Here is a 25,128-nt window from a genome sequence, read left to right on the forward strand (position 1 = left end):
TTCTCAGTGGTCCAAGGTTAATACAGTTCTGAATTCTGACAGCCAGTAATAAAAGGGACAAAAAGGAGAAAAAGAAGGAGGAGGAAGAGGAGAAAGAGAAAGAAGAAAAGGAGGAAGAGGATGAATAGAAACAGAAGGAAGAGGAGGAAGAAGAAGGAAAGACAGACCAACCAAAGTACATTAATTATCTTATAATTACCTGAAACAGAGGTACTCCTCTGGCAATCAAGAACTTAATAAGCATTAATTTTTACTATGTGATTCTTGTCCTTTTAAACAATGTTGGGAATAATTGAAAGGTTTTATGTAGCTCTTTGTGCCTGTGAAATACCACATGTGTTATGTGGAGATTTCTTATTGCTTAGCCATAGATACATAATTCTAGGTAAAATTGGAAACTAAATCCTTTTTGACTATGTAGATTATCTTATAAATAGATTACCTTATAAATACTATATGTAATGTACACAAGGACAACAGATACTGTGCAAGAGAATTTGTTTCATACAGCAGTTTTCATGAATCCAGACCTGTGATTTTAAATTTGCTCCAGACTACCTAGATGAATTAGAGAACATCACCAGTGTGAGAATTCTTTGAGATTCAAAAGAGGACATCAGATAGTGTTTTATAATGCCTTAAAGATATTTATTAGATGGAAAAGGCTATTTTTTGATGTGTGAATTTAAGAGGACTTCTAATATTTCTTAACAACGTCACCATCAATAATTGGAATCTACATTTTCTCTTTTATTCATTCAATAAATATTTAACACCCATTAGGATCGTGGATTGAATTGGACTCTGGGGGAGTTACAAAGAACTAGAAGACTGGGCACTCTGCCCTCTGGGGGGAAATAAAAGAAACAATTACTTCTAATTGTTTTTATCATCAAGCAGTGTTAATGCCCACTTGTGGACCATCTTGATCATCAGGGGAAAAGGCCAGCGCCCACATGGCCTTGCTGCCTTTTCTGCACATTTCTCTGTCCTTATCCTCCTCTAGCCCTGCTGGTTTTTCAGACCACTAATCTTTGGGATGTTATTGAGGTCCCTGTGTGGCCACCCAGGTTTATTTGCTGATGGGCCATCGTCTGATTAGGTGCAGCTTGTTCCTTTAGATTCCCTGCAGTGCCAGACACTGTTCAGTTCGTTTTCACACTTGACTGAGACCTCTCAAAACATGCTACTCCTTAAAATAAGGATGTAAGTATGTACTGCATTTTCTGAGAGCTCTTGGTTGACTTTCTTTTTTCTTTTCTTTCTGTCTTTTTGAGACAGGGGTTTCACTCTGCAGTTCAGGCTGGCCTTGAACTCACTTTGTAGCCCAGGCTGGCCTTGAACTTGCAGTGATCCTTCTGCCTCAGCCTCCTGAGTGCTAGGATTACAGGCATGAGCCACCACACCCCGCTTCTTGGTTGGCTTTCTTACCTGCAGCATTACCAAGCTGCTGCAGAATACAAACACCCCAGACCGGCTGGCGGAAAAAGGTGGCCCGAGGCCTTCACTTACCTCACCCAGAGTAGGTTCTTAGTAAGTGTACGCTGATTGCAGAGGCAGTCCTGCTAGATGTGTATGGGGTCATGCATGTCTGTGAGAACTGAAAAGGTACACAGCTAGTGTGGACGGTTGGTGGTGGGAAAGGGTAGGGAGGATCTTAAGGTCCCATATGTTATATTCAAGGAGTTTTGGGCCATATCCAGATATTCATTAATTTATTGAACAAATATTTTAGCACGTGTGTGCATTAAGTATGAGTTGGGGAGACCAGGAAATCTTACAAGGCAGTGCCTCCTAAACTTGTTTAAGTGCATTTGAATTACTAGGAAGTCCCTAAAAAAATTTCTGCCATACTCCACAATATCATACTTCCCAGATGGGACACAGAAGTGTAGTATTTTGGAAGCTCCTCCAGGGAAATGTTGAGTTCTTACATACGGAGTATATAATATAGTTTTAGATAGCACAGCCAGAAATTTAATAACAATACAGAGATATAGAAACCTCACCTAGCAGGATGAGCAGAAGTAGGTCTCTGCTAGAGTCCTGATTCCCTCCAGGGGGGAAATATCCTATGGTTGGTGGCCAGACTGGGCTGGGAGAGGGGTCAGCTTTGACAGATGTAGGACAGAGGAGGTTCTTCCTCTGACCTCAAACTCAGGCAAGCCTGGGGATGACCTGGTATCATTAGTGAAACGTGCCAGTATTTCAAGAGTTTAACTATTGGTTGCCATGAAGTGGAGAAATGTTTCTTTTATGAACAACAAACTGCTGGATGTCTGCTGGTATTTTTCTTTGTGCATCAGTGCCAAGAATGGTGAGGTGAAGCAGATCCCTCAGGATAGAAATGCTCAGCTTCACTTCATGATTCTCTTGCTCTTATTGCTCCTTACCCTGTTAATGGCCACACTGAATATCCCTGTGTGTGCATATCAACACACAAATGAGCCATTTTATGTGGGCAATTCAATACCCCAGGGTCTTGTGGAGCAATGAGCTATTGCTCTGCTTAGGGTGGGTGAAGGAACTTGACCTTAGCCCCTCCTGGCTGCTCTAGGTACTTAGAGACCAGGGGCTGCTGGGGTGAACAGTTTCCCCAGTAATCACCAACCCAGTCAGATGATATGGCCCTCACGTGGTATTCTCAGTACTTGACTTTCTAATCAATTTGTTTTTTTGAGTCTATTACATGTTATTTCAGAGAGGGGAACAAAATACTTAACACTTGGTAAATTCTTCATGAGATGCAGTCTTAAGTTTTTTTCCCTTCCTTTCAAACTCAGTGTGCCATGCCGAGCTGAATGCCATTATGAACAAGAATTCGGCCGACGTGAAAGGCTGTAGCATGTATGTCGCCTTGTTCCCATGTAATGAATGTGCTAAGCTCATCATCCAGGCAGGTAGGAAACAGCCCTTTCCAACTGTCACATTTGCATTGCTGCCTGCTCATCAGTAGCTCATTGCAGATGTGTTTGATCCTAAATTGTTATTGTTTAAATCTAAATTAATTGCAGGATCAACTTTGTAAGATATTTCTTGCTTTTTGTTTTTGGATGGTGCCAGGTATTCTAAGACTAATTGCATCCTCTGTGATTCTTAGCATGTTTTTAATTTAGTTTGCAACTTCTTAAACTGCAAGCTGCCAAAAAACAACACAGGCTTTGCATATAATTACTGTCAATTTACCATTCTCTGACATATTGTGCATAGATTAGGGGGGAGGAAGGGAAATGAACTTCTGTCAGAAACAAGGTCAGCTGGGAGCCTATATCAAATTTTAATTTGTATCTAATACATGGTAGATAGTTGAGGTTCTTGCCTATCTTTGCATGTAAATGTCATCAGACTGAAATGGTAGCACTCCAAGTTTTTCTTATATTACAGTTACCATAAATCCACACCATTGTGTTCTGAATATTTCACCTTTTTCAGACTGTCAGCATCTACAATTCAGCTATACTTTATCTCCATAAAGCTCTCAGCTTGAGATTTAAAGACTTAGCATGTTTAGCCAGATGTGTGGTTTAAAGGGGCTGTTTATCACAAACCCAGTGGATCTCAGACCAGAAGAGGTCTGCTGACAGCAAAGCAGAAACTGCCCTTAAGAAACGGCCTGAGCTCCCACGCGGCTACTGCCACTGAATCCTTTGGGATGTTTCTTCTGCCATCCATGGACATTGAGGCGGTAGTCGGCTTGGGCACTGAATAGCCTGTGCTCTGTGCAGCCAGCTTCCAGATCCCTTCTGAAGCTAGTAGAGGAGCTACCTTTAGTGCAGAGCACTCGAAACGCCCAGCTGTCAAGTTATTGCTGCTGTTTGGTGAGATAAAAAGAAAGCAGATGCACTCTATAGGGCTGGGCCAGATTGGTTTGCAGAGCCCCTCTGGGGAGTATAGCCATGCTAATCTCTGAGTTGGCCAGCACCCTCTACTTGCCCCATCAACCCTTCAAGTGTTTGCCTTGTGCATAAAGAATATTTGCTTACCTACAAGAAGAAAATTTGTTAATCAGATTAAGGCTTGACTGCTTTGACATGTTTTTACTTTGCATTTGCTTAAAAAAATCCATAAAGGCTGGAGGGCAGATTAAATATAGTCCACCGTCTGCTATATTAGAAAGCAGCAGATACATATTTCAGTAACTGGACATTGTCTGCAAGTGCACTTGGAAAAAGTAATTAATTATGGACACTATGAGGGCTCCGTCTGCTTCTTTCTTTTGCAATACCTGTGTATATGCATTTACTAATGGGGCTTCCATTGCTGCCTTTTAAGGTATAAAAGAAGTTATTTTCATGTCCGATAAATATCATGACAGTGATGAGACAACAGCTGCAAGGCTCATGTTTGAGATGGCTGGGGTTACATTCAGGTAAGTTGGGAGAACTCAGAGGAATGTGTAGTTTGAAGGGTAGATCCAGATATATGCATGACCTTATTTGATATCTAATTTCTCCCTCTTGATGCCTGACTTTCACACTGGGAAGTTCCTCTGGAAATGTGATGGCATAATTAAGCATTATTCTAGGGGTAGTTTTTGTAGGAGTATTGATAAAAATATCTGAAGACAGTCTCTTTAATGATTATATTTTAATAACTTTCCACAGTTTAGATTAATTATTCAAGTATCAAGAAATTTTAAAATTTACAAATGTAGTAGTGATGCTTTATAAATTTATAAAATTGAAAAATTTATAAATTTTGCAAATATAACAACTCTGGCATAGACAATTTCAGATGAATGCAGCCGTTTTTTAGAAAAACATTTAAAACTGAACGTAGGACTCTTGGATTTTTATGATTGTCTTTACTTAACAAAGATTTTTATGGTATGTTTTACTTACAAGTAAGTTCTACTATATTTGATTAATGGCAGAAAATTCTTTTGAGCCTGGAAAACTTTATGGTATTTATGGTCAGCAATGTCAGGACTGTTACATTGGGTTACATGCCTCACCCCTTATGTTATTAGGATTTTATGGGATAAATCTTTTCGACTCGTGCTTTATGAGATCTTAAATCCAAGTTATTTACATACTCTTTTTGATTGATTTTTAAAAATATAGTCTCAACTTTTTATAGAAATAATAGTAAGTAGTGAATAAAAGGTTAATGACTGCAAAAACATTTTCATTTTTAGAACATAATTTTAAGAACTAACTCCTTGCTAACGCTGCTTGTTTTTATCTTTTGTGTTGGAGCAACTTCAAGTTGGCTGTAGAAATTTCCTAGAAAATAAGATAAATCTGATGGGAAAACAAGTAATCAGATACCATGTTGTGCAGCTAACTTGTTAGAAATCCTTTGATTCCTGGATAAGTCATAAACTCAGATAGCTGAAGAACATATACACCAAGCTACCCCATGCATCTTTTTTGTCCTAGTCTTTTCTTTTCCCTGTTTCTCTCGGTATGGTGCACAATAATTGGTGCCTATAGAGATAAAATGTCAAGCAAATAGCAGAACTTTTTTTTTTCTCTGCACAGAAAGTATAGTTTAAGCCCGATTAAACAAATTGCTTTAGCTACTCATTGGATAATATGCTTATATTTGTTGTTTTCATGTTTAGGAAATTCCTACCCAGGTGCAGCAAGATTGTCATTGACTTTGATTCAATTAACAGCCGACCAAGTCAGAAGCTTCAGTGAGTTCGATTTCATTAAATCTACAAAAGTTTGGGACTCTTCTCTTCTAAGAAGCTGCTAATGCCTTTCATCTTAAAATTGCACATAACTTTTTAATAGCCCAGCACAGGTAGACACAGTAAAGAATGTAAAAATCTCAAATCTCGCTTACTGTCCCTCCTGTCACATGGAATCTACATCTGTTTAAACTAATGATTTAGAGTTGGAAATAAGGGAACCTGCAGAAGGCCTGACATGCAAGGCAGGAGTAAGAGTGTCTTTTCCCTCGTGACCTTGTTGGAATACTGGTTATCTGCAGAAGAACATTACCCCTTTGTCATCCACTACATTTCAACAGCCACTTCTATGTGTGTGCTGGAAGGATGCATAAATAATTGTGTGAGTTCTTAGTGGGTATTGCAGGCACACTGATGTGCACATCTGGCCCAAATGAAGCATGACATGTAGTACCCTAAGGGAAAAAAATGGCACCCAAGTGACAGTAGCATTAAAATATTTGCTGCAGAGTTGAGGGAAGCCCCTACCCACCCACCCAGAAAACCTAGATCGGATGGCACATCTGTCCTGACAGATGATCAGCACCATTGAACCAGGAATATTTCCTCTGTTCCTGCTATCCTGTTACATGCTGGGTAGTGGCACATTATCCCTCTGGGGGTGGGGACCCCTGTTGATTTGGCCTCTTATTTTTGGTTTGTTGGTCAAATGGAGCTGTTACATTTAGTTTATCTGAGTAATGAATTGTTCCCAAAGGACACAGCTTGTCTCATTGCTACCCCAGACCGTGCCCTGCTGTGGTAGCAGCTGGGATTGCTTAGGTGGGAGGTATTGGGCATCCCCCACTTCTGCTGCTTCTACTGCCTGAAAACAGGTTGCTCCCTCTACATGCCAACGTAGTTCATTTCCAAGGGTGCTCTATAACCAGAAAGTAAATTAATTCCTATCCCCAGCAAGTGAATTGTAAGAGATTGCGCCCACCTGGAGGCGGTTTATTCCAGGTATATTGGTGCTGGAAGTTTATTTGTACTGGCATTGTGCCTTCATTTACCCAAATGTCACCCTAAATATGCTTGCTACCTTTGTTGAGAAAATGGTTTCTTTGTCTTAAAACTTACTACTTTTTTTTTGTAATGCCTTTATATTTTTGGAAATTTTTATTTTGTCTAAAGTTTTGTACTCCATGTTCTAGGACATTTTATGATTTGGCTCCTTGCCAATATTATTAAAATCTTAATAAAATTTACCACACCAAAGTATGTTTATGTTTATAACAATTACATGTTTAATTCTGTTTCTGTCTTATTATTTCTGTGAAGCACATTATGTAGTTTTAATGCTTAGAGAACATTCTGAGATACTAATGCTATGTGTTTACCTAGGATGAATGCTGCTTTTTTTTTGGTTGTCATATTTATGTTACTTGGGTAGAATCCAGGGCTTCATGTATGCTCGGCAGGTGCTCTGCAACTGAGCTGCATTGGAAGCTCTTTTTAAAAATTTTGAGACTGTTAATGGTTTGTATCTAGATGACCCTGAAAACCTTATGCAGTCATGAGGCTGCCTTTCAAGAGCTGGCTAGATCTAGAATGTGTGATGCTGGGATCAAGGGTATCTGATTATGCAGTCAGTTCGCTGATTGCCTTGGCATAGATCTGGCTAGGATTAAAGGTGTGAGTAGGCTGGGTAGCCTGCATAAAATACAAGAGACAGACAGCAGGCTAATGTGCTGTTGCCTGCCTACTTGCCATGGAGTATTTCTCTGCCTAGGACCCAGACAATTATGGATTGAAACATCTACAAGATGTGAATCAAATAAACTTTTCCTCTTTTAACTTTGGTTGTCAAATATTTTGTCTCAGCAATGAAGAAAGTAACTAAAACAGAGACAGAGTCCTGCTAAATTGCCCAAATGGCCTTAAATGTGTGCTATTCCTTAGCTTCCCAAGTACCTGGGATTCTAGACATGGAAGCACCATTACTCCAAGCTGCATGATACTTTATATATAAACCAGATTTCATGTATTAGAAAAGGTGTTTTTATCATTCAGCCTAAGGTTTTCTGCTTCTCTTCAGGCTAGAAAAGTCTCAGGTTCCTCCCTGCCATTATGCTTCAGTCCCCAAGTCCATCCGCTGCTGCCCTGTTAAGCTTATTCACTGTGTTTTCTCTTTTCTCCTTGAAATTCCTTGCCTTCATTTTGTTCCAAAATGCATAAAACAAAAGAAGATATGAATCAGTAAAGAATATTAAAGATAAAAATTTTTTTATGTTGCTGCAAGTTATTAAGTTGTGAGTCCTGTTAATAAGGAGTGTATAATTTTTATGTCACATTTTGTTTAGGTTCTAACTAGCCAATGGTGCATCTAATCTATTTAGTTTTGATACTATTTTATATATGTTGTCTCAGCTTCCTACACTGAATTTTAGCAAAAAAAAATTTCTTTTTTTTTTCCTTTTTGGGTTAGTTTCACAGGAAAGGATTCTTCTAACAGGGATGTGTGTACAGTGACAGGCTGTGGTTCGGTTGTTTATGGGCTGGTAATGCTGTCAGTGTGGGTATATAAGGCCTCCACCTTTGAACTGTATTGCTGAGCTGATTTCCTGGTGACTGGACTGCAGGTAATTATGTCTTAGTTTCTGATATCACTCCAGGAGTAGTAGAATTGTCCTGTCCAGAGAATTCTGCAAATGTCAGTGTTCCAGTTAATAGAGGTTTGCTTTGAACTGTTGCCTTTGGGAAAAGCATTCTGGAAGGAAGAAGTTTTGAGCAGCCTTTTGCCTTGCAGGCATTACTAGATAATTGTGGTGAAGGGAGACTCTATCTGAGAGAAGTGTTGCTGCCTGTCATTGCTAATAAATGACAATAAGGAAACCATCTTTCACGGAACTGCGGGTAGAAAAGCTACATTTAAAAGGCAAAATTTGAGAATAAAATTATAGGAGCTTCATTTCCCTGACATTTTATAGGCTTTTCCTTTTTTTTTTTTAAAAGAAGTTTTCTCTTAAAGACTTCTTGAAGCCCAACAACGAAAAAGATCTACTATATTAGCAATCTTTTCCTAATTAAAAATGATGCAAAATAAAGAGTTTAAACGTGAGAACTGAGAAAACCTCATGAATAAATATTGATATTTGGGCTGGGGGTTTAGCTCAGCAGCACAAGTACCTGCCTTGCAAGTGCGAAGTTGTGAGTTCGATCATTGATACCAAATAAATAAATAAATAAAAATTTAGGTTTGTATGCTCAAATCTGAAGTTACCATGGGCCAGTGACAATATTTGGTTTTTCCAAGTCCATATCTACCTGAGGATTAAAAATATTTAGGATAAAGAACTTGTTCCAGAAATTACTAAAGAATGTAGAGAGGTAGTTTTCTTATTGGTGACACTGATACATTTTAATATTTATAGTTTACTTGTTTTTAAAGGAAGCCCAATTTGAAAATGGTAGTTTCCATAAGTTATTACCTGGAATGCTGACTAAGGCCCAGTGAAAGGACTAGAATTCCAGGGGACGTTGCTTTGCAAACTCATCTCTTTCTTACCTGGGAGCCAAGATTATCCGAGCTTTAGGAGAGCAGTTACAGAGGTTCAGGCAAAATATCCCTGGGCCCAGTATTCTTTGGAGCTTGAGTCACTTTTAAAGGAAAAGGCATAACATATTTAAGTCAGATGAGTCCCACAATTAGTTTTTGTTGCAGAATAGTTTAAAACCATTTTATCATAAGAGAATATGATTCTCCAAATAATTCCTAAATGCCCACCATGCACTGTGTTCTCTGATGACTCCTAGTTTAGGACAAATGGAGATAGCTAGGTACTAGAAATGTTAGGGGAAGCTCAACTTTGCCAACCTCTTTATTTAATTTAACCACTCTGTCCAGGTCCATGAGCCATGCACACAGTTCTCCTTTTATTGTGTTTACTTTGTGTGCCTGTATCTATCAGCAGAGCCAGAGAGGAGAAAGGCTAAAAGTGAAAGCCTTCAGGAGCCGAGTTCTCATCAAGACCAGAGACTTAGAAGATTGTAAAAGTCTTTCATTCAATTAAAGTGATTCAAATATTCCCAAGAAAATTGGAGATGCTCTGTATTGATGAATGAAAAGTATACTCTCTGCTCAAGACTCAAGAGTGCACTCCCTGTGGATCCTGGAGGAATCAGGTCTGGTGCTTTGAGAAGGGGCATGGTCCTTGTTTTTTGTAGCCAGATGCCAAATCTTAGTTTTGGTTCTTGAGTCTTACCCACATCTTTGCTTGCTTGCTACCTTTCATTCTTTCTAGCAATTTCCTGTTTTAAACTAGTGATTTTTCTTTGCCAATGCTGTGAGGATTGTACTCAGTGGCTTGCTCATGCTAAGCAAGCACATTATCACTGAGCTAGATCTCCAGCCTTCGACCAGCATTAGTATTTTTCTTTGACTATCCACAGGTTTCTAAGCTGAGATTTGGTTTCTGTAAAATTTCCCTAGATCATCTAGGCCTAAGGTAAATTTTTTCTGCTTTGAAATGCTGCAGCAGCAAGATTGTCAGCAACAATGTTTTTGGCAATGAATCGTACTCTGTTTTATGACATCTCCTATTGTCTACAACTATTATTGAAACATTTCATTTAACTTTTTACATTTATCTCCTCCGGGCCTAACTATGTGTTAGGCTCTACAAAAAGATATGTGTTGTCTTATGTTTTGTTGCTTCCAGCCATCCCTCACTGACCCATGTTTGCATGGCATCTTATGTAGAGGGATTTAATACACGTTTTAATATTTTCATTTAAAACTTGCGAACCTGATTATATTTTAATTCAGTGAAGGAACTGATCAGGAACAAATTGCCTATAGTTTTTTCATGGTGACTTCCTTGTGAAAAGCTTTAAAAAATTGTCTTGTACAGTGTAAGAAAGAAATCTATTAACATACAGGGTTAATGGCACATTTATCTTTGAGAGAGTAGGGAAATTACTATTTAAATGTCTTATTTTTAACTTCTGTGTTTCAGTTAAAGCATTGTTATATATGGTTTTGAATTAGGAATTTGGCAGTAACATACATGTTGGCTCAACACCCAGAAATGATGTTTGCATTGAAACCCATCTTATTAGAGAATGTCTTGACCTTTCCTGGTTTTAAATCACTGTAGAGTACTTACTCTTGTAGAAGTTCTTTATTTTAACCGCTGTTAACGAAAATTGTTACTTCTTGGCATTGTTTGAAAATTTACCAGTGCCATTTGGTCTAAGTTTTAAGTATGTATTTATTCTGGAATTGCTTCCTCTGCACAGTGCTGCATGGCCTGATTCTTTCTCTTTTTTGTATTTCTTCTGCTTTTCTCCATTTCCTAAATAAGCAAGCATAAGTAATTATGTAAGTAACCAGTACCTGACTCACTAGTTTAACCAGATAATTTATTTTTTTCTTATAATAAGATGTGCATCAAGCTGGGTGTAATGGCACACCTTTAATCCCAGTACAGTGGAGGCAAAGGCAGGAGGATTACCACAAACTCAAGGCCAGTCTAGACCAATAGTGAGGTCAAGGCTACCTTGAACTGCATAGCAAGATCCTGTCTCAGAAACAACAACAAAAAGAAGTACAGCAATAAACATTTACTGGCACTTATTCAGCTGCTCAGTAGTTTCAGCAAAGATCTAAGCTTCTTGTCTTTATTTTCTAATGGCTATCTTTTGCTCCAGGTGTCTCAATCACATTAAATGTATGACAAAGGAGATGGGTAATGGGGGTGGGGTAAGACAGAATTGTCTCCTTTTGCCTGTCCCTTTTAACAGGAAAACACAGGTTTTGCCAGAAGCCCTTAACAAATAATTTGCTTGTCTCGTTGGCCACAGCTGTCACATAACCAGCCCCAACTGTAAGGGAAGCTGGCAGCATACTGAACACTCAAGTTCTATAGGAGGGACTACTGAGAGATGCTGCTGCTGCTAGTACTGGCCACACGCCTTGGGAAATTGTAAAGGTCTAATTTTACTTTACACTCAGCTGTTCTTCATGTCCTCAGTATTAAAATTATCTATTGAGTTGAAAAATCATACCTGCTTTGTAAACTTGAGTCTTTTGCCTTTCAAACTCCTGTGTAGAAAAATCTTAGTGTTTTAGTTGGTTAGAATCATAAAAGAATGTTATAAGTATATATGTATATCATACACATACAATTGAGGGTAAACCATCTAGTAGCCTTTAATACCTAAATATTTAGGTATTTATTTCCTAAGAATAGGAATGTTTTTATGTATCACAACATATTTATTGACTTTCTGTAAATTAACGTTACTATCCTTTTTACTCCTCTATTTCTGTTCCCACTTTGTTAGATCTAATTTCTCTGTAGCATTTCTAGATCAGAATTCAGTATAGGGTTTGGTACTGTGTTAGTTGTCGTGTCTCTTTCGCCTTTTTAATGCAACATTTTCCTCCGTGGCATTTTTTTTCTGAAGTGCAGGCTATCATCAACTTCACAATCTTCCTGCTCAGCCTCATGAATAGCTGGGGTTACAGGCATGCAACCACCATACATGGCATGAAAATTGTGTGTGTGTGTGTGTGTGTGTGGTTCTGTGTGTTGAATCTAGGGCCTTCATGCTGAGCTACATCCTCAGCTCTTTTTAAATTTTATTTTTAAATTTTGAGACAAGATCTCATTAGGTTCCCCAGACTAGACTCAAATATGGTGATCCTCTTGCCTCAGCCTCCCGAAGTGCAGAGATTGCACGTGTGTACCACAATGCCCACTACAAAAATAGCTTTGACAGTGGATTCCTGAAAGGGTGCCGGCTGCGTTCGTTAGATGACAGTGTGGGTCTAAGCTGAAGAGCGCCTTGGAAGTCTATTCATTGTTGTTTGCTCTTCCTTATGCATTTCTTCATACCATAGTTTGGATCTTACATGTTCTCTAAAGGCTATGTGTTAAAGGCTTTTAGTTACTGTCAGGATGTGGTAGAGCCTTTAAGGAGTGGTCTAATGGAAGGAAGTTTGGTTATTGAGGCCATTCTCTCCGAGAGGGTGCTGGGACCCCAGCTTCGTCCTCTTCCTCCCTCTGCCTCCTGGCACCAGGGAAGCAGCACTGAGGGGAGCGGCTTGCTGTACTGAACACGCTGTGCCATGAAGTGCTGCCTTCCCATAGGCCCAAAAGCAATGGGGCCATGGGACTGTGGACTGAAACAAGCCAAAGAAACCCTCTTTTTAAATTGAACATCTCAGGTTTTTGTTTTGTTATGTTTAATGTAGTGAGGGAAAGTTGATTAACTATGGGCTTAGGTGAAATTGCCTACGGGTGGTAGTGGGGTATATGTGAAGGGGGGAGATGATCACTTCCTTTTGACCTGTTTTGTTCCCAGTAATACTGTAAATACAATATGCAAAGTGTGGTTAATACCACTGTTTTAGGAGATGAAAAAATAGACAAATTTTATGTATATATTGGGCTATCTTGGTTTGTCTTAGCCGAACAAATTAAATACTCTGTTAAGATTTTACAAATTAGAATATTGCAGACTCTTCTTATTTAATGTTCCTGTGTTAAATGTTAATAAGAGACATCGATTTAGTCAAGTTAACGTTAGTATATTGCAAGAGGATGAAATAGCATCCCAGGCAAACTGCTGGAAAGGTGGGCTCTGAGTTTTAATTAAAACTGTGTCCACGTATCGGGACTTCATATTTCTTGCATCCTTTTCATTGAAAGGGGACAACAGTTTGTCTTTCTAAGCCCAGGCAAAGCTGACTGGCCCTCTTCAGAGTGGAGCTTTTAATTACCAGAGGCAGCCTAGAAGAGGCAGTGAGCAACAGGGCAGTCAGCACTTGAGCAGCACATGTCGGCGCTGATTAGCGCGGTTGGTTAGAGTGAGGACTAATGAGGCCAAGGTTGGGGACTCGGCCCGCAGCCCAGGTAGCCCAGTCTCCCTCCAAACTACAGCCTCCGCCTGGTCAGCTGCCTCACAGATGCTCACTGCCGTTTGGAAGGGGGCCAGGGAGGCTCCAGCCAGGAGTCAGCACGTGCTCTTTGTGTTTAAAAGCAAACAAAATAAAAGCAGGTTCTCTAATGTACCACCTCCTGTGATCCCTCTCTAGGAATATCAGACTTAATGATTTAAATTTAATTTGTTAGCCATTTGGTGGTTAATTTTAAAAAAACTTAATGATTTATTAGCATTTTATAATAAGCAACATTTAATATCTATTAATGAGAGTTCAAATGGATCAACAATTTAACTTCTTAATAAAATGAATCAAAAAAGTACTACTTAGAAACTCCATACTGTGAGCATGCTCTCTTCATGTTTGTAACCTTGGTTCTTTCCTATTATTAGACTGAAATAGAGGAGGAATGAGGCAGATTCCATGCCTTCTACCAGCAGTGCTTCCAAGAAGGAGGGCTGGGGAAGGGTCTCTGGAGTTTTTGTTTGGTTTCACAAATATCGCAGACTAATATCACTAAGTCTTCATTCTGTTTTCCACTGTTTCCCTAGGGCTAGTGACTGGAGCAGGTTGGCCCATGTCAGACCCTGGACAAGTGTGAAGACAGCAGGAAAGACTTAGGAATTTTAAGGCTTAACAGGCTTGCAGGTTCCCATCCAGCCCGGCCCATTCAGCCAGACCTTATCTCAAAATAAAATGCAAGGATATAGCTCAGTGAAAAGGCTCTGGGCTCAGTTCACTAAAACAAAACCCCCTTTTCAGCCTTCTGTTGTATCATGTGAACATCAGTTTGCACTGGCATATTTGGTTTATCCCCAGGGGTGGAGATTCTGAAAGGCCAGTCCAGCTTATCAAATTTAGAGGGAAACTAGGTATGAGACAGCATTCACTGTGACTTAGGCCTCTGCCTCCCTCATAAAACCTAGGGGTTCTTTACCAACCAGCAGATCCTTACTGAGCAGACACGAATGGATACAGAAAGGAGTAAATGAGGAGTAGGTTTCCTGACAAAAGACAGAAACAACAAAAAAAGCTAGGTTAAATGTCCTCCATCAGGATACATGTAGGGAAAGTAGAGTGGCAGTCAACAAAAGCCATCCCAGGCCCTGGTCAGGCAGCACATGCACAGCCTGGGCACGGGCTCCACACTGCCTGGGTTGAGCCCTGGGTGTGGATCTTAAAGCCAGCCCTGAGCACAAGAGTGAATTGCCCAGCTCCTGGGAGGGGCAGAGCACCGCCTTGGAAACAGTTTAATGGACTCAAGAATTAGTAGTTTTAACCACTGGTGGGGCCTGTAAATTTTAGAACCCTTGAGGAGCTTTGGCCCAATTAGGAAGCCAGCTGGAGCCTCCCGGCCCAGGCAGCCATGGTACCTGCTGTCTGATGTTTTGCCAATTTGCTTCAGTGCAATCACGCGGAGGCATGAGATGATGTTTCAATTTAGCCTGCTGCTCAGTCAGGACTCTTAAGAGCCTCATTGTCCGGGACTGGGCTTCCTGCCTGTTACTTCTCTCCTCCTGCCTTGCCTCTCTTGGACACAACTGTGACATTGCTCACTGGCCAAGTGAGTTGTTAGTGTTTCTGGGCTGCGGGTTGGCAGGTTTCCACTCTGAGGATTGGCTGCCTAACTGGCAGGAGAAGATCCTAGACTCTAAATGCAAGCAGGCACCTTGGCATTTAGACCAAAGTTCTCAGCGAGTCTGTTCCTGGGTGACCAGCATCCCTCTGTCGTTGCTGGAAAATACTAAGAGTTTAGATTCATGTCTTGAACTATAGATAAAGACAAGAAGTTGAAGAACTTACTCAGGTTTCTGCAGCTTTAGAAGAAGAGATGGGGGACTCAGGTTTCCAAACTCTGAGACCCATGTCTGCTATAGGAGAGGCTGAATGGCATCAGGCAAAGTGGACAGGTCTCAGAGTTAGGCGGCAGAGCAGGCCTCAGTTGGTCTCAGAGCAGGCACCCTGCTGTGCAGTCTTCATCCAAGGGTGCCGTGGTCTCACGAGCCTCTGCTGTGCATTTTGAATGTTCCTTCCCAGGAACGTTCATCCAGGTTCCACACCTGCTGTCCCTCCTTCCTGGGGGAGAGTTCCTCTCCAGCTCTTCTCACAGAGTGCATTTCACAGCTGCAGCACTTCATCTCGTCTTAATCATCCGAGAGGCAGCCTCTGCTCCCTCCTGCATTCCAGGGCCCTGCCTCTCAGTTACTGTTGTACTGTCAGCCAGTTTCTTGCCCTGTCTGACAGCTTGTCTGTTGGCTTTATTGTTTTCTGTTGCCTCCCCTTTCTTACTCCATTTTGTGCCTATGTAACAAAATACCACAGATGGGAAATATATTAAGAAAATGAAATTTATTTCTTACAGTTCTGGAGACTGGGAAATCCAGTATCAAGGCGTCAGCATCTAGTGAGGACCTTGTTGCTAGGTCATACTGTGGCAGGAAGCAGAAGGGCAGTAGGAAATGAGAGAGTGACAAAAGGAGGAGGCTGGACTTATCATTTGAATCAGTAACCCTCTCCTGCTATAGTAATGCACTATAACAGCGTTAATCCATTTATGAGAGCAGAGCCCTCGTGACCTATTCACCTCAACACGCACTGGGGATTAAGTTTGCAATACAAACTCTGAGGACACATGTAAACCCTAGCACTACCACCACCACTACCATAAGGCAGCAGGGACCAAGCCTGTCTCATTCCCTGTTAACACCCTAGTGTCTAGAACAGTACCTGGCCCAAGAATAAATTGATATCACATGGCTAATTGAAGTGATGAGCCTGTTGTCTGCTCAGAAAACAAGTTCTCTGTAATCCAGTTAGCTCCCTTTTGTACCTCGAGAGGCCAGGGGAGACCTTGCAGGTTGTGGAGTGTATAGATTGCTTGTTACATACAGTGTTCCCTAGAAAGGGCATTTCTGACACTACCCTCAGAGGTTACATGGTGTCTATGTGTCGTGGCCACATCATACAACTTCTGGAAGCACTGTTCTATCACGCCTACAGCTCTGCCAGTCCTGGTGTCCTTCTCAGAGCAGGGCTGCTGATGGTTAGTCCGTTGGCAGCAGAGGCCCACTGTGAAGTTCTGGACATGGGAATCAGCCTCTCCTGGGTCAGGGCAGGTGCTCGGGGAACAGCTCAACTGTAGCTTCTGAGAGAGGCCAGTCCTGTAGCAGAATCAAGATGTTAAAAATGAAAGTAGATGTGTGTATTGGGGGCAAAGGACCAGAAATATATAAGTAGAAATATGGGAAGTCTTTACTACACTCCCCACTTAGTTTTTCTGTAAACCTAAAAGTATCTTGAAACAAAGTTTATTTTTAAACAGTCTTTAAAGAGAAGGTGGCAGGTGCCTCAGCAACTGTACAAAGGGGTTGGGGAGGAGGAGCACAGGCACTCTTTCCTTTGCTACTTTCAATTGTTGCAAAGAACACACTTAAAAGATGGACTTGCTCTTGTCAGACTGGGTTGCTCATGCTTTCACACAGTGGCAGTGGTAATGAGCTACAGGATCTCTGAGCTGGACGGGTGTAGATAAGCAAGGGCGCAAAAATCACCAAAGTTAGTTTCTGGATCACTTACAAATCCTGTCATCCTTTGTCTATTTGGATCTGTTTTTTTTTTTTTTTCCTCAGATGCCAAATAGAGAAAAATTGGGCAAATCCATTGCTCATAACTTAAAAGGGGATTTTTGGAATCAAGAGAGAATTTGAAGACAAATTTAGAAAAGTAAATACTTGGTGAAATTTAGCAAACGGGCTTGATAGTGAAAGACACTGGGGATAGGTTAAAGGGAGAGAGGAAAGGAAAGACAGATATTCTTGAAGTACCAAAGCAGGCAAAAGGAAACAGTTTCAAAAGTAAGGAAGCCAGAGGCAGTACTGATCAGAACATAGGCAGCGTGGTGCTGATAGCAAATAGAGATTAGTGGGCAGGTTTTTAGGGATGCCCTAGATGGAATAAATGGGGCAGATGGACAGAACTGAGTGCTGATATAATGCCTGGTTGTTTCCTTTATAAACCAGCCACTCTGTACACGTGTTATTTCTGTATGAATGACTGGATAAATAAAATATGATACATACACACCATTGTGAATTAGTCTCAAAAAAGAAGGAAATTCTGATGTTATGACAGACATGAAACTTGAGGACATTATGCACAGTGAAATAAGCCTGCCACAGAATAGTGGACAATTCCACTCACATGAGGTAGTCAAATGTCAGTTGGGAAAGGCTGAGAGAAGAGGGTTAAATAGGGGCTATTTAATGGCTGTAGAGATTCAGTTTTATTTTATTTATTTATTTGATACCGGGGATCGAACTCAATACCTCATGCTTACAGGCCGGCACTTGAGCCACTGAGCTAAAATCCCTGGCCCAAGATTGAGTTTTGGAAGAGGAAAAAGCTCCAGAGATTGATTGTATGCCAGTGTGAATATAGTCAGCATTTCTTATCAGTACACTTGGAAATGGCTATGATAATACATTTTAGGTTACATCTTTTTGCCACAATTAAAAAAGAAAACCGCTATCCCTGCCTGGACCTTCAGTAGTTACCACCAACTACCTACGGTAGTTGCCAGACAGCCAAGAACTGATGAGAGCCTTCTCCCTCGTTTGTAGACAGCCACTGTCTTGCCTGGTACTCACATGACAGGAAGAAAAAGTAGGAGTGGCCTGTCCGTTGTCTTCTAAGAGGGCACTAATCTCCTAAGTACCCCACCCTCATGACCTCCTCTAACCCTGGTAATCCTCCACAGGCCCCATCTCCAAATTCCATAACACTGGAATTCAGGGAGTAACCATTTAGTCCATGGCACAGCATCCTTTCCCTTGACTCAAGAACTCAAAGAAACACATTTTCATCTTCCTGCACCGCGGCTTTCACTCCTCCTGTGTCTAAGCATCTTGGCCCATTGCAGGGGCACCTTTCCTGTTTTTACCAGCCTCAGGACCCTGCAGTGCAGGCATCCCTTGACAACCCCTGCTCACCTCCCCTGGTCTGCTAGTCGGGGCCTGGCCCGATGTCTTACTCTCATGGCATAAGCATGATGGCATGTGGCTGCGCATGAAACCTGGGCCCACTCTGGACCTCAGGCTCCAGAGACCCCGAGGCAGAGCAACGTTTCTATTATCACTTAGTAATTGGAGTTTTGCAGGCTAGGGATTACTGCTAATGGAAAGCAAATGGGCTCAGAATCAAGAAATAAGCACTTGAACAGCCAGCACCACTCAGTCAAGCAAAGAGGCTATTATGCCACTTTATGCGGATAGAGATCATCATTTGTAGAAAAATTTGCCAAAATTTCACCAGCACATGGAAGTAACACCCTACCAGCACACGTGTCTGCTCTCCCTGCTTGTGCAGCCAAGTGGCCACCAGGTAGGAAGGCTTCCTGTAGCACAGTTGCCCAGGACCTGGCTGTTCCCCTGGCAGGAAGGAGATTTGATTTTGCCTTCGCTGCCTGGTTTTCTCTGGTACAGAAAGCTCAGAGAAGCTCTCAAAACCCAATAAGTCCCCCTTTTACATCTCAGCCTTCTCGCTGCTGAGGCCCAGAGAGCAGGTGGTGACAGGTTGGGGTGGGGCAGCTGTGGACAAAGAGCCCAGAACAGTGGCTCTTGACTCAAGGAGAGCGAAGTGGCTGTGCAGAGTGACGTTTCCCAGGGTTTGCTGACCCTCGGTCTCTCAGTTAATCTTGCCCTTTCTCCTCAGTGGGGTAGTGTCAGCCATCATACATTTACATGAGGGGCCTTTCCTCCATAGATCACGCCACCCTCTTCCCAGTTGCTAAAAGGCAATTTAATATGCAGAAGGCCTGCTAGAACAGCATTAGGTTATGACATGAGGAAATGGAAAAAAATGTAAGCCCAACTCTGCCCTTCAGGCGTCCTCCTGAGAGAACACTGCTGATGGCCAAGGGCAGAGCAGATGTACTGTGGACCTTCAGCTCAGTAGACAAGGGGGAAACTGAGGCCACCTCAGCTGTTTACAAAAGACTGTCCAGGCTCACATGGGTTCTCTTGTGCAAGTCAGTTGGAGAGCTTGAGGGGCCCTGAGTTTTACTCCCTCACTGTGGCAGATGCTGAGACCTTTCCAGAAGTCTCAGAGAAGGGGAGGAGAGGGACACGAACTCTGCAGCCCAGCCCTTCTGAAAGGTGCTTTCCCTCACTGATGACCATCTCACTTGGCCATTAAATGTCACTGCAGCCCATTCACACAGGGGAGAGAATCTACATCTAGCAGTAAAAAAGGTGATGAAATGAAAGAAGTTGTGAAATGACATTTTTTTCCAGCAGGTTTGTCATATCTCCTGCATGGAGGAAAATTGCTTTCTGTAAATCTAGGTCCAACAGAACAAAACACCTATTTCTTTCCAGTTGGGGAGACAGCCATTCTCATCGGCATAATGAAGGTATTGTAAGCTGTGACTTTTACAAAGTCGGAAGGAAACCAATCTGCAATCTTGACAGATATGATCTTTCCGGGATGCACTGTTCGTTTACGGCGGCGAGAGACCTCAATTAATTTATGAGCGAGGCCAGCAGGATGTGACCCCTTGCGCATAGTCGAGGTGGAGCTGTCCCTGTCTGAATTTATGTTCTGGTAATTTAAAAAGATTTATATTAAGCTTTTCTTTCATTTTGAGAGTAGATTAAAATTCTAATGGAAACCATTTGTATGCATTTGTTGAATTGAATAGTATTTATGGCAGTGTAAAAAAAAAATGCTGCAAAATTCTGCCGATAATAAAGTCAGTGAAGCAAGAATAAGTGTAAAAACAGGAAGGAAACACTCAGTAGAAAGCATACTGTATTATACAAGCATAATGAGGGAGAGGAGCCGAGCAGAACAGGGCAGGGATTAGGCCCCGGATGGGATCGTTGTCCTTATTTAGTGTAAGGTTTTTATAGCCCTTTTATGACTTAAAACCAAATTTAAATTTTGAAAGAGGCCAGATCAGTCCTCAGACCCCATGGCCACATTGCCCCTTCTCATCACCCCTGAACTCTTACCAGTGTCCAAGACGAACAGGCAGGAAAGAAATTCAGGCTGCATCTCAGGGAAAATATGCTGACGGCAAGAAAAGAAGACACATTAAGCAGGAGGCCAGAGGTGAGCAAGTAAAGCAAAAATTTGAGCTCCAGAGCAACATCAGGTGGAAGTGGGGAAGGCCCAGCACATTCTGGCCAAGACCAGGGAGGTAGGGTGCTCTGATAGGTGTCCAGCACCCATGTTCATGGCCATGGCCACCTGACCAGTGCCTGTACCCCTGGGGAAGGCAAGGTGCATGTACCACAGCCCTGTGAGGGCCGCTCACCAGGCTGGGGAAGGGTGTCAGGACGATCTGGAAACATCACCATCTGCGAGCACAGTGCCGAGACAGTGAGCCTGTGCAGGTGCATTTGCTGTCACTTTTTCAGGATGAGAGGCAGGGCGCTCTCCTGGCCCTTACCTTGTAGGACAAGTAGGGAAAATGGCATTCTGTCAACACACATGCCACAGCTGAGAGCTTCAGAGGGAAACTCACATTCTCAGAAATAACAGCCGTGATAGCATCTTACAGTCAGGCCACACCAAGCATGATGGTTACAACACTAAGCGAAGAGCAAATGGAAATTTCTGGAGAGTCCACTGCTCGATTCCTGTGCTAGTGTTTCTCCTCCAACTTGTGCATGTTCTTAATCTTTTTATTAGTACTGGGGATCGAACTCACAACTGCCTGCTTGCAAAGCAGGTGCTTATGCCGCTGAGCTAGATCCCCAGCCCCTTTGTGCATGTTCTTTAACACAGCTGCACAGATGTCATAAATTGCCTTACGATGCATGGGAGCAAAATTGTGCTTTTGCACATTTCACAGATGCAAAGTGATATTGCTGTCAACAGAAGCCTACAAGAAAAACATGTAATATTTTAAGAAAGTACTAACTCCTCTCAAAATTGCTCCCAAGTCTAAAATGCAGGAGTTCTGGCTGAGGTGTTTTCTGAGGCAGATATCTCCCTACTGCCCTAAGTACAGGCTCCTTTCTGCCCTGTGAGTCTTACAGGGCATAGGGTCTGGTTCCTTCTAACCAATTTTAGTTCATGATAATTTGGAGAGGCCATGAAGTGAGTCTGTCTGGTGATCTGTGTCTCCTGGCACACAGCAGTAGGGAGTAGCCCTGGGATAGAGTGGGTGTCCAAAACAGAGGTACTAAATGAAACAGATATGATATAGGCCCAAAAGGGACTCCATATAAGACAGGATCTTGCCAACATTGACCACATTGCCTCAACACAGATGCAAGTGCTGAGGCCTGTGCGGGATGCTGGTGCTTGCACTTAGCTCCGGGCTTCAGCTATATGTGATCAGGGACAAATTTTCAAAAATGTCTTTCCTGTGAACTGTTCTTCACCTCCAGTATTGCCAAACAATACTTTATGTGCAATTTAGTGAAATTCCCATATAAGCCAAGCACTAGAACTGTTACATATTTTTATTCTTATTAGAGTTCCAAGTTAATCCTCAAAGGCAAGTGACATTATTATCATCCCATTCACAGGTAAGAAAGGAGCCATGGAGGAATTTAAAACCTTGCCTGTTGACTATTAAGGAAGGGAAAGGAAGGGAATAGAATGATAGGAGGAGAAGAGAAGGAAGAGTGAGAGAGGGGCCAGTGCACAACTTGTGTATCTGGGAAATACCACCGTGAAATCCATTAATCGGGACAATTAATATACAATAATAAGTATAATTTTAAAATTACCTGTTTTTCTATAACTGCCAAGAGAGAAAGATAGAATTTGAATTCATATGCTAAGGCTAGTTCTCATTCATTTATTCATCCACTTAGCAACTCTTACTTGGACATTTACTATGCCTGGATCTGTGGGGTGGGCAGAGGTTAGGGATGTCAGAATCCATTGTTTTTGCTCTGAAGAAATTCATAAACTATAGAGAAATCCCACATGTAAACAAGATTCATCCATAGGATGATAATGATATCATCTTGGCCACATGGCCTCAACGTAGATGGAAATGGATGAAGCAGGGTTTTCTGGCAAAGGGAAATTCGAAGTAGCTCTTAGGAAATTAATGCTTTTTCTCTAGAACTGTTCATGAATGCCAAGGGTGATAAAAGTCTGCATTTGAAGGTCCACTTATTGTGTGAGGACTTCCCTGACTCCCTAGCATAAAGAGCAAACTGGCTTCCCCTCAGAGCCCCAGCACACACTGCATATGACATACCACATGCTGAATGGGGACCACCAAATGTCTGTGTTCCAGTCCTTGCAGTCCGTGGATATGTCACATTGTAAAGAAAAATGTACTTTGCAGATATCAGGCTAAAGACCTTGAGATTTTGGGAAGAGCGTCCTGGATTATCCAGATGGGCCTGACATGATCACCCAGGTCTGTAGCAGAAAGGCAGCAGGTCAAAAAGAGGTACTGATGAAATGTAGCTGGCTTTGAAGATGGGAGGAGTCACAAGTGGCCACTGGAAGCTGACAAAGTCTAGCCCTGTAAAACTCGTTTTGAACTTCTGACCTTCAGAAATGTAAAAGAATAAGTATGTGATATGTTGAGCCATTGAGTTTGCAGTAATTTTTTAATATAAAAATAGGAAACTAATAGCACACATCTGCTTGTGTGTGTGTTCATAGTCTGTCTCCTTTGATAAGATAAAGATTCTGAAATCAGAGACTTTGTCTATGATGTTAACCATTATAGCCTTAGTGGGTAGAACAGAACCTGACACTGACATATTTGTTTCATGAGAACAAGACAGGCCACAAGAAGGAGGACCAGTACATAAAATATGACCTTGAGGCATGAAAGGTGAGATATGTAAGTGCATGTGGCCACTTTGGGACCTACAACTGGAAAGTGGGGAGTTGGAGTTTTCAGAAGGGGTTGATCCTGGGACAATTTATGCTTTAATAAGGAAGAATCATTGACAGGTTTTGTATAGCAGAGAGCCATGACATATTTGCTTATTGTTTTATAAGTCATTTAAAAATAATTTTTATATTCAGCATTAAAAATTGAGAATATACAGAAATAGACAAAAACCAAAAAAAGAAAAAAAAATAGACAAAAACCTAAAAGTTATTCAATCTCATTTCTTAGAGTTAGCCACTGTTAGTATTTTACAGTGTACTTCTCCCTGTGAAATTGAGATTGTTCTGTATATATTTTTTGAAACACGTTTTTCCCTTAATGTGAATTTTCCCATGCCATTAAATAGTCCCGTAAATATGTGGTGCTTAATAAGTACATCGAATTATATCATACAATTGTAACTATGTTTATTTAACCAATTCCCTCAAACTAGATGATTCTTTTATTCCCCATATTTTGTTGTTATAAGTAATAATAGTAGTAACTGTTATACAGTAGCCATTCAATCTTTGATGAATGTATGAACAAATGAATGTTTCAGGGAACATTTTCAAATGTAAATCTCTGTATGTATGTTTAATGATTTCTTTAGGAAAAATTTCTTGCAAGTGAACAGATTGGGTCAAAAGCTATATTTTTTTTTAATGGCTCTTGATCCATATGGCCAAATTGCCTTTGAAAAAGGTTGTAAAAATTATAACTCCACCAGCAATATATGAGTGCATAATTTTACTGCACCAGTATTGGTATTGTAATTTCTAAAACCTGTATTTGCATTTTAGAAAAAGTTTCCATGGGGACTGGGAGGTAGTAGTTAAGGGGTCTTGTAAAGTTCAAGCAAGCAATGGTAAGAACCTGAACTATGGCAAAAAAATTACATGAAGAAGAAGACAGATTTACAAACTGCGCAGGATGAAGAATCCATGGAACTTGACTGCAAAAGATCAGGAGGATGATATGGTAAGGACTCTTCATTGTTAATGACAAGAGGCCAAGCTGACTTAATTAAGCAAAGCTTTATTGTAAGAACTAGGGTGTCTTAGTTACTTTTCTCATTGCTGAGACAAAATATCTGATACCCAAAGTTGAAGGAGAAAAGCTTTAGTTGGCTCATGGTTTGTTCAAGTTTCAGTTCATAGTTGGCTGGTTCCAAGACAGGGTGGCATGGTACAGGAGAAATAGTCTATGGCAGGCAGGCAGGTGAGAGCACAGTAGCCCTCTTCGTGTCCCTTATATTTTATGCAGGTGTCTGTCCTAGGATGGGTGTAGCACTCACCTTTAATTCTATCCAGAACTTTGCCAAACCAATTAGTGGACTGATTTAGTAATCACACACTTTTGATCCCAGCACCATACATTAGATCTAACCACCTCTGAAAAGGACACCCCATTACTGCATGAGACGTCGAAGGAACCTGTGGACATAAGCCATAATATGGGGCAACTCACCAAGTCAAAGTAAATGCACAGGTACCTGAAATACTCACTGCATCTGGCGTCTTTTTAAAAAGTGGGGGGCAGAAAAGTATAGTCAGTATCTCCTCTGGGCCCTGCTCTTGGGTGTGTCTGTTTTTGTAACAACTTGCTTTAGGTTCAAATTCATGGAAAACGGCCTACTCTGGGTCAAGCGTCCATCTACCCTGTGGCCAGAGACAGAGTGTACCTTGATTGACAGTTCTACCA

General features: G+C 41.4%; 1 protein-coding gene across 3 annotated transcripts in view; it reads left to right on the forward strand.

Moving 5' to 3' along the window:
* Positions 1 to 25,128, forward strand: part of Dctd (dCMP deaminase) — a 48,715-nt gene that overhangs the window by 15,683 nt on the left and 7,904 nt on the right. For 2 of the 3 annotated variants that reach the window (XM_063234694.1, XM_063234695.1), the window contains exons 4-6: positions 2,784 to 2,900; positions 4,273 to 4,369; positions 5,567 to 6,898. The exons of the other annotated variant lie outside the window; for it this stretch is intronic. In XM_063234694.1, the coding sequence (XP_063090764.1) occupies positions 2,784 to 2,900; positions 4,273 to 4,369; positions 5,567 to 5,645 (293 nt within the window). In that variant the 3' untranslated portion in view covers positions 5,646 to 6,898. Of the gene's footprint in view, positions 1 to 2,783; positions 2,901 to 4,272; positions 4,370 to 5,566; positions 6,899 to 25,128 lie in introns of those variants that run through there. 3 annotated transcript variants of the gene reach the window in all.

Source organism: Cavia porcellus, unplaced genomic scaffold (assembly GCF_034190915.1).
Source record: "Cavia porcellus strain 051 isolate PalLab524CR breed Dunkin Hartley unplaced genomic scaffold, mCavPor4.1 scaffold_24, whole genome shotgun sequence".
Taxonomy (NCBI): Eukaryota; Metazoa; Chordata; class Mammalia; order Rodentia; family Caviidae; genus Cavia; species Cavia porcellus.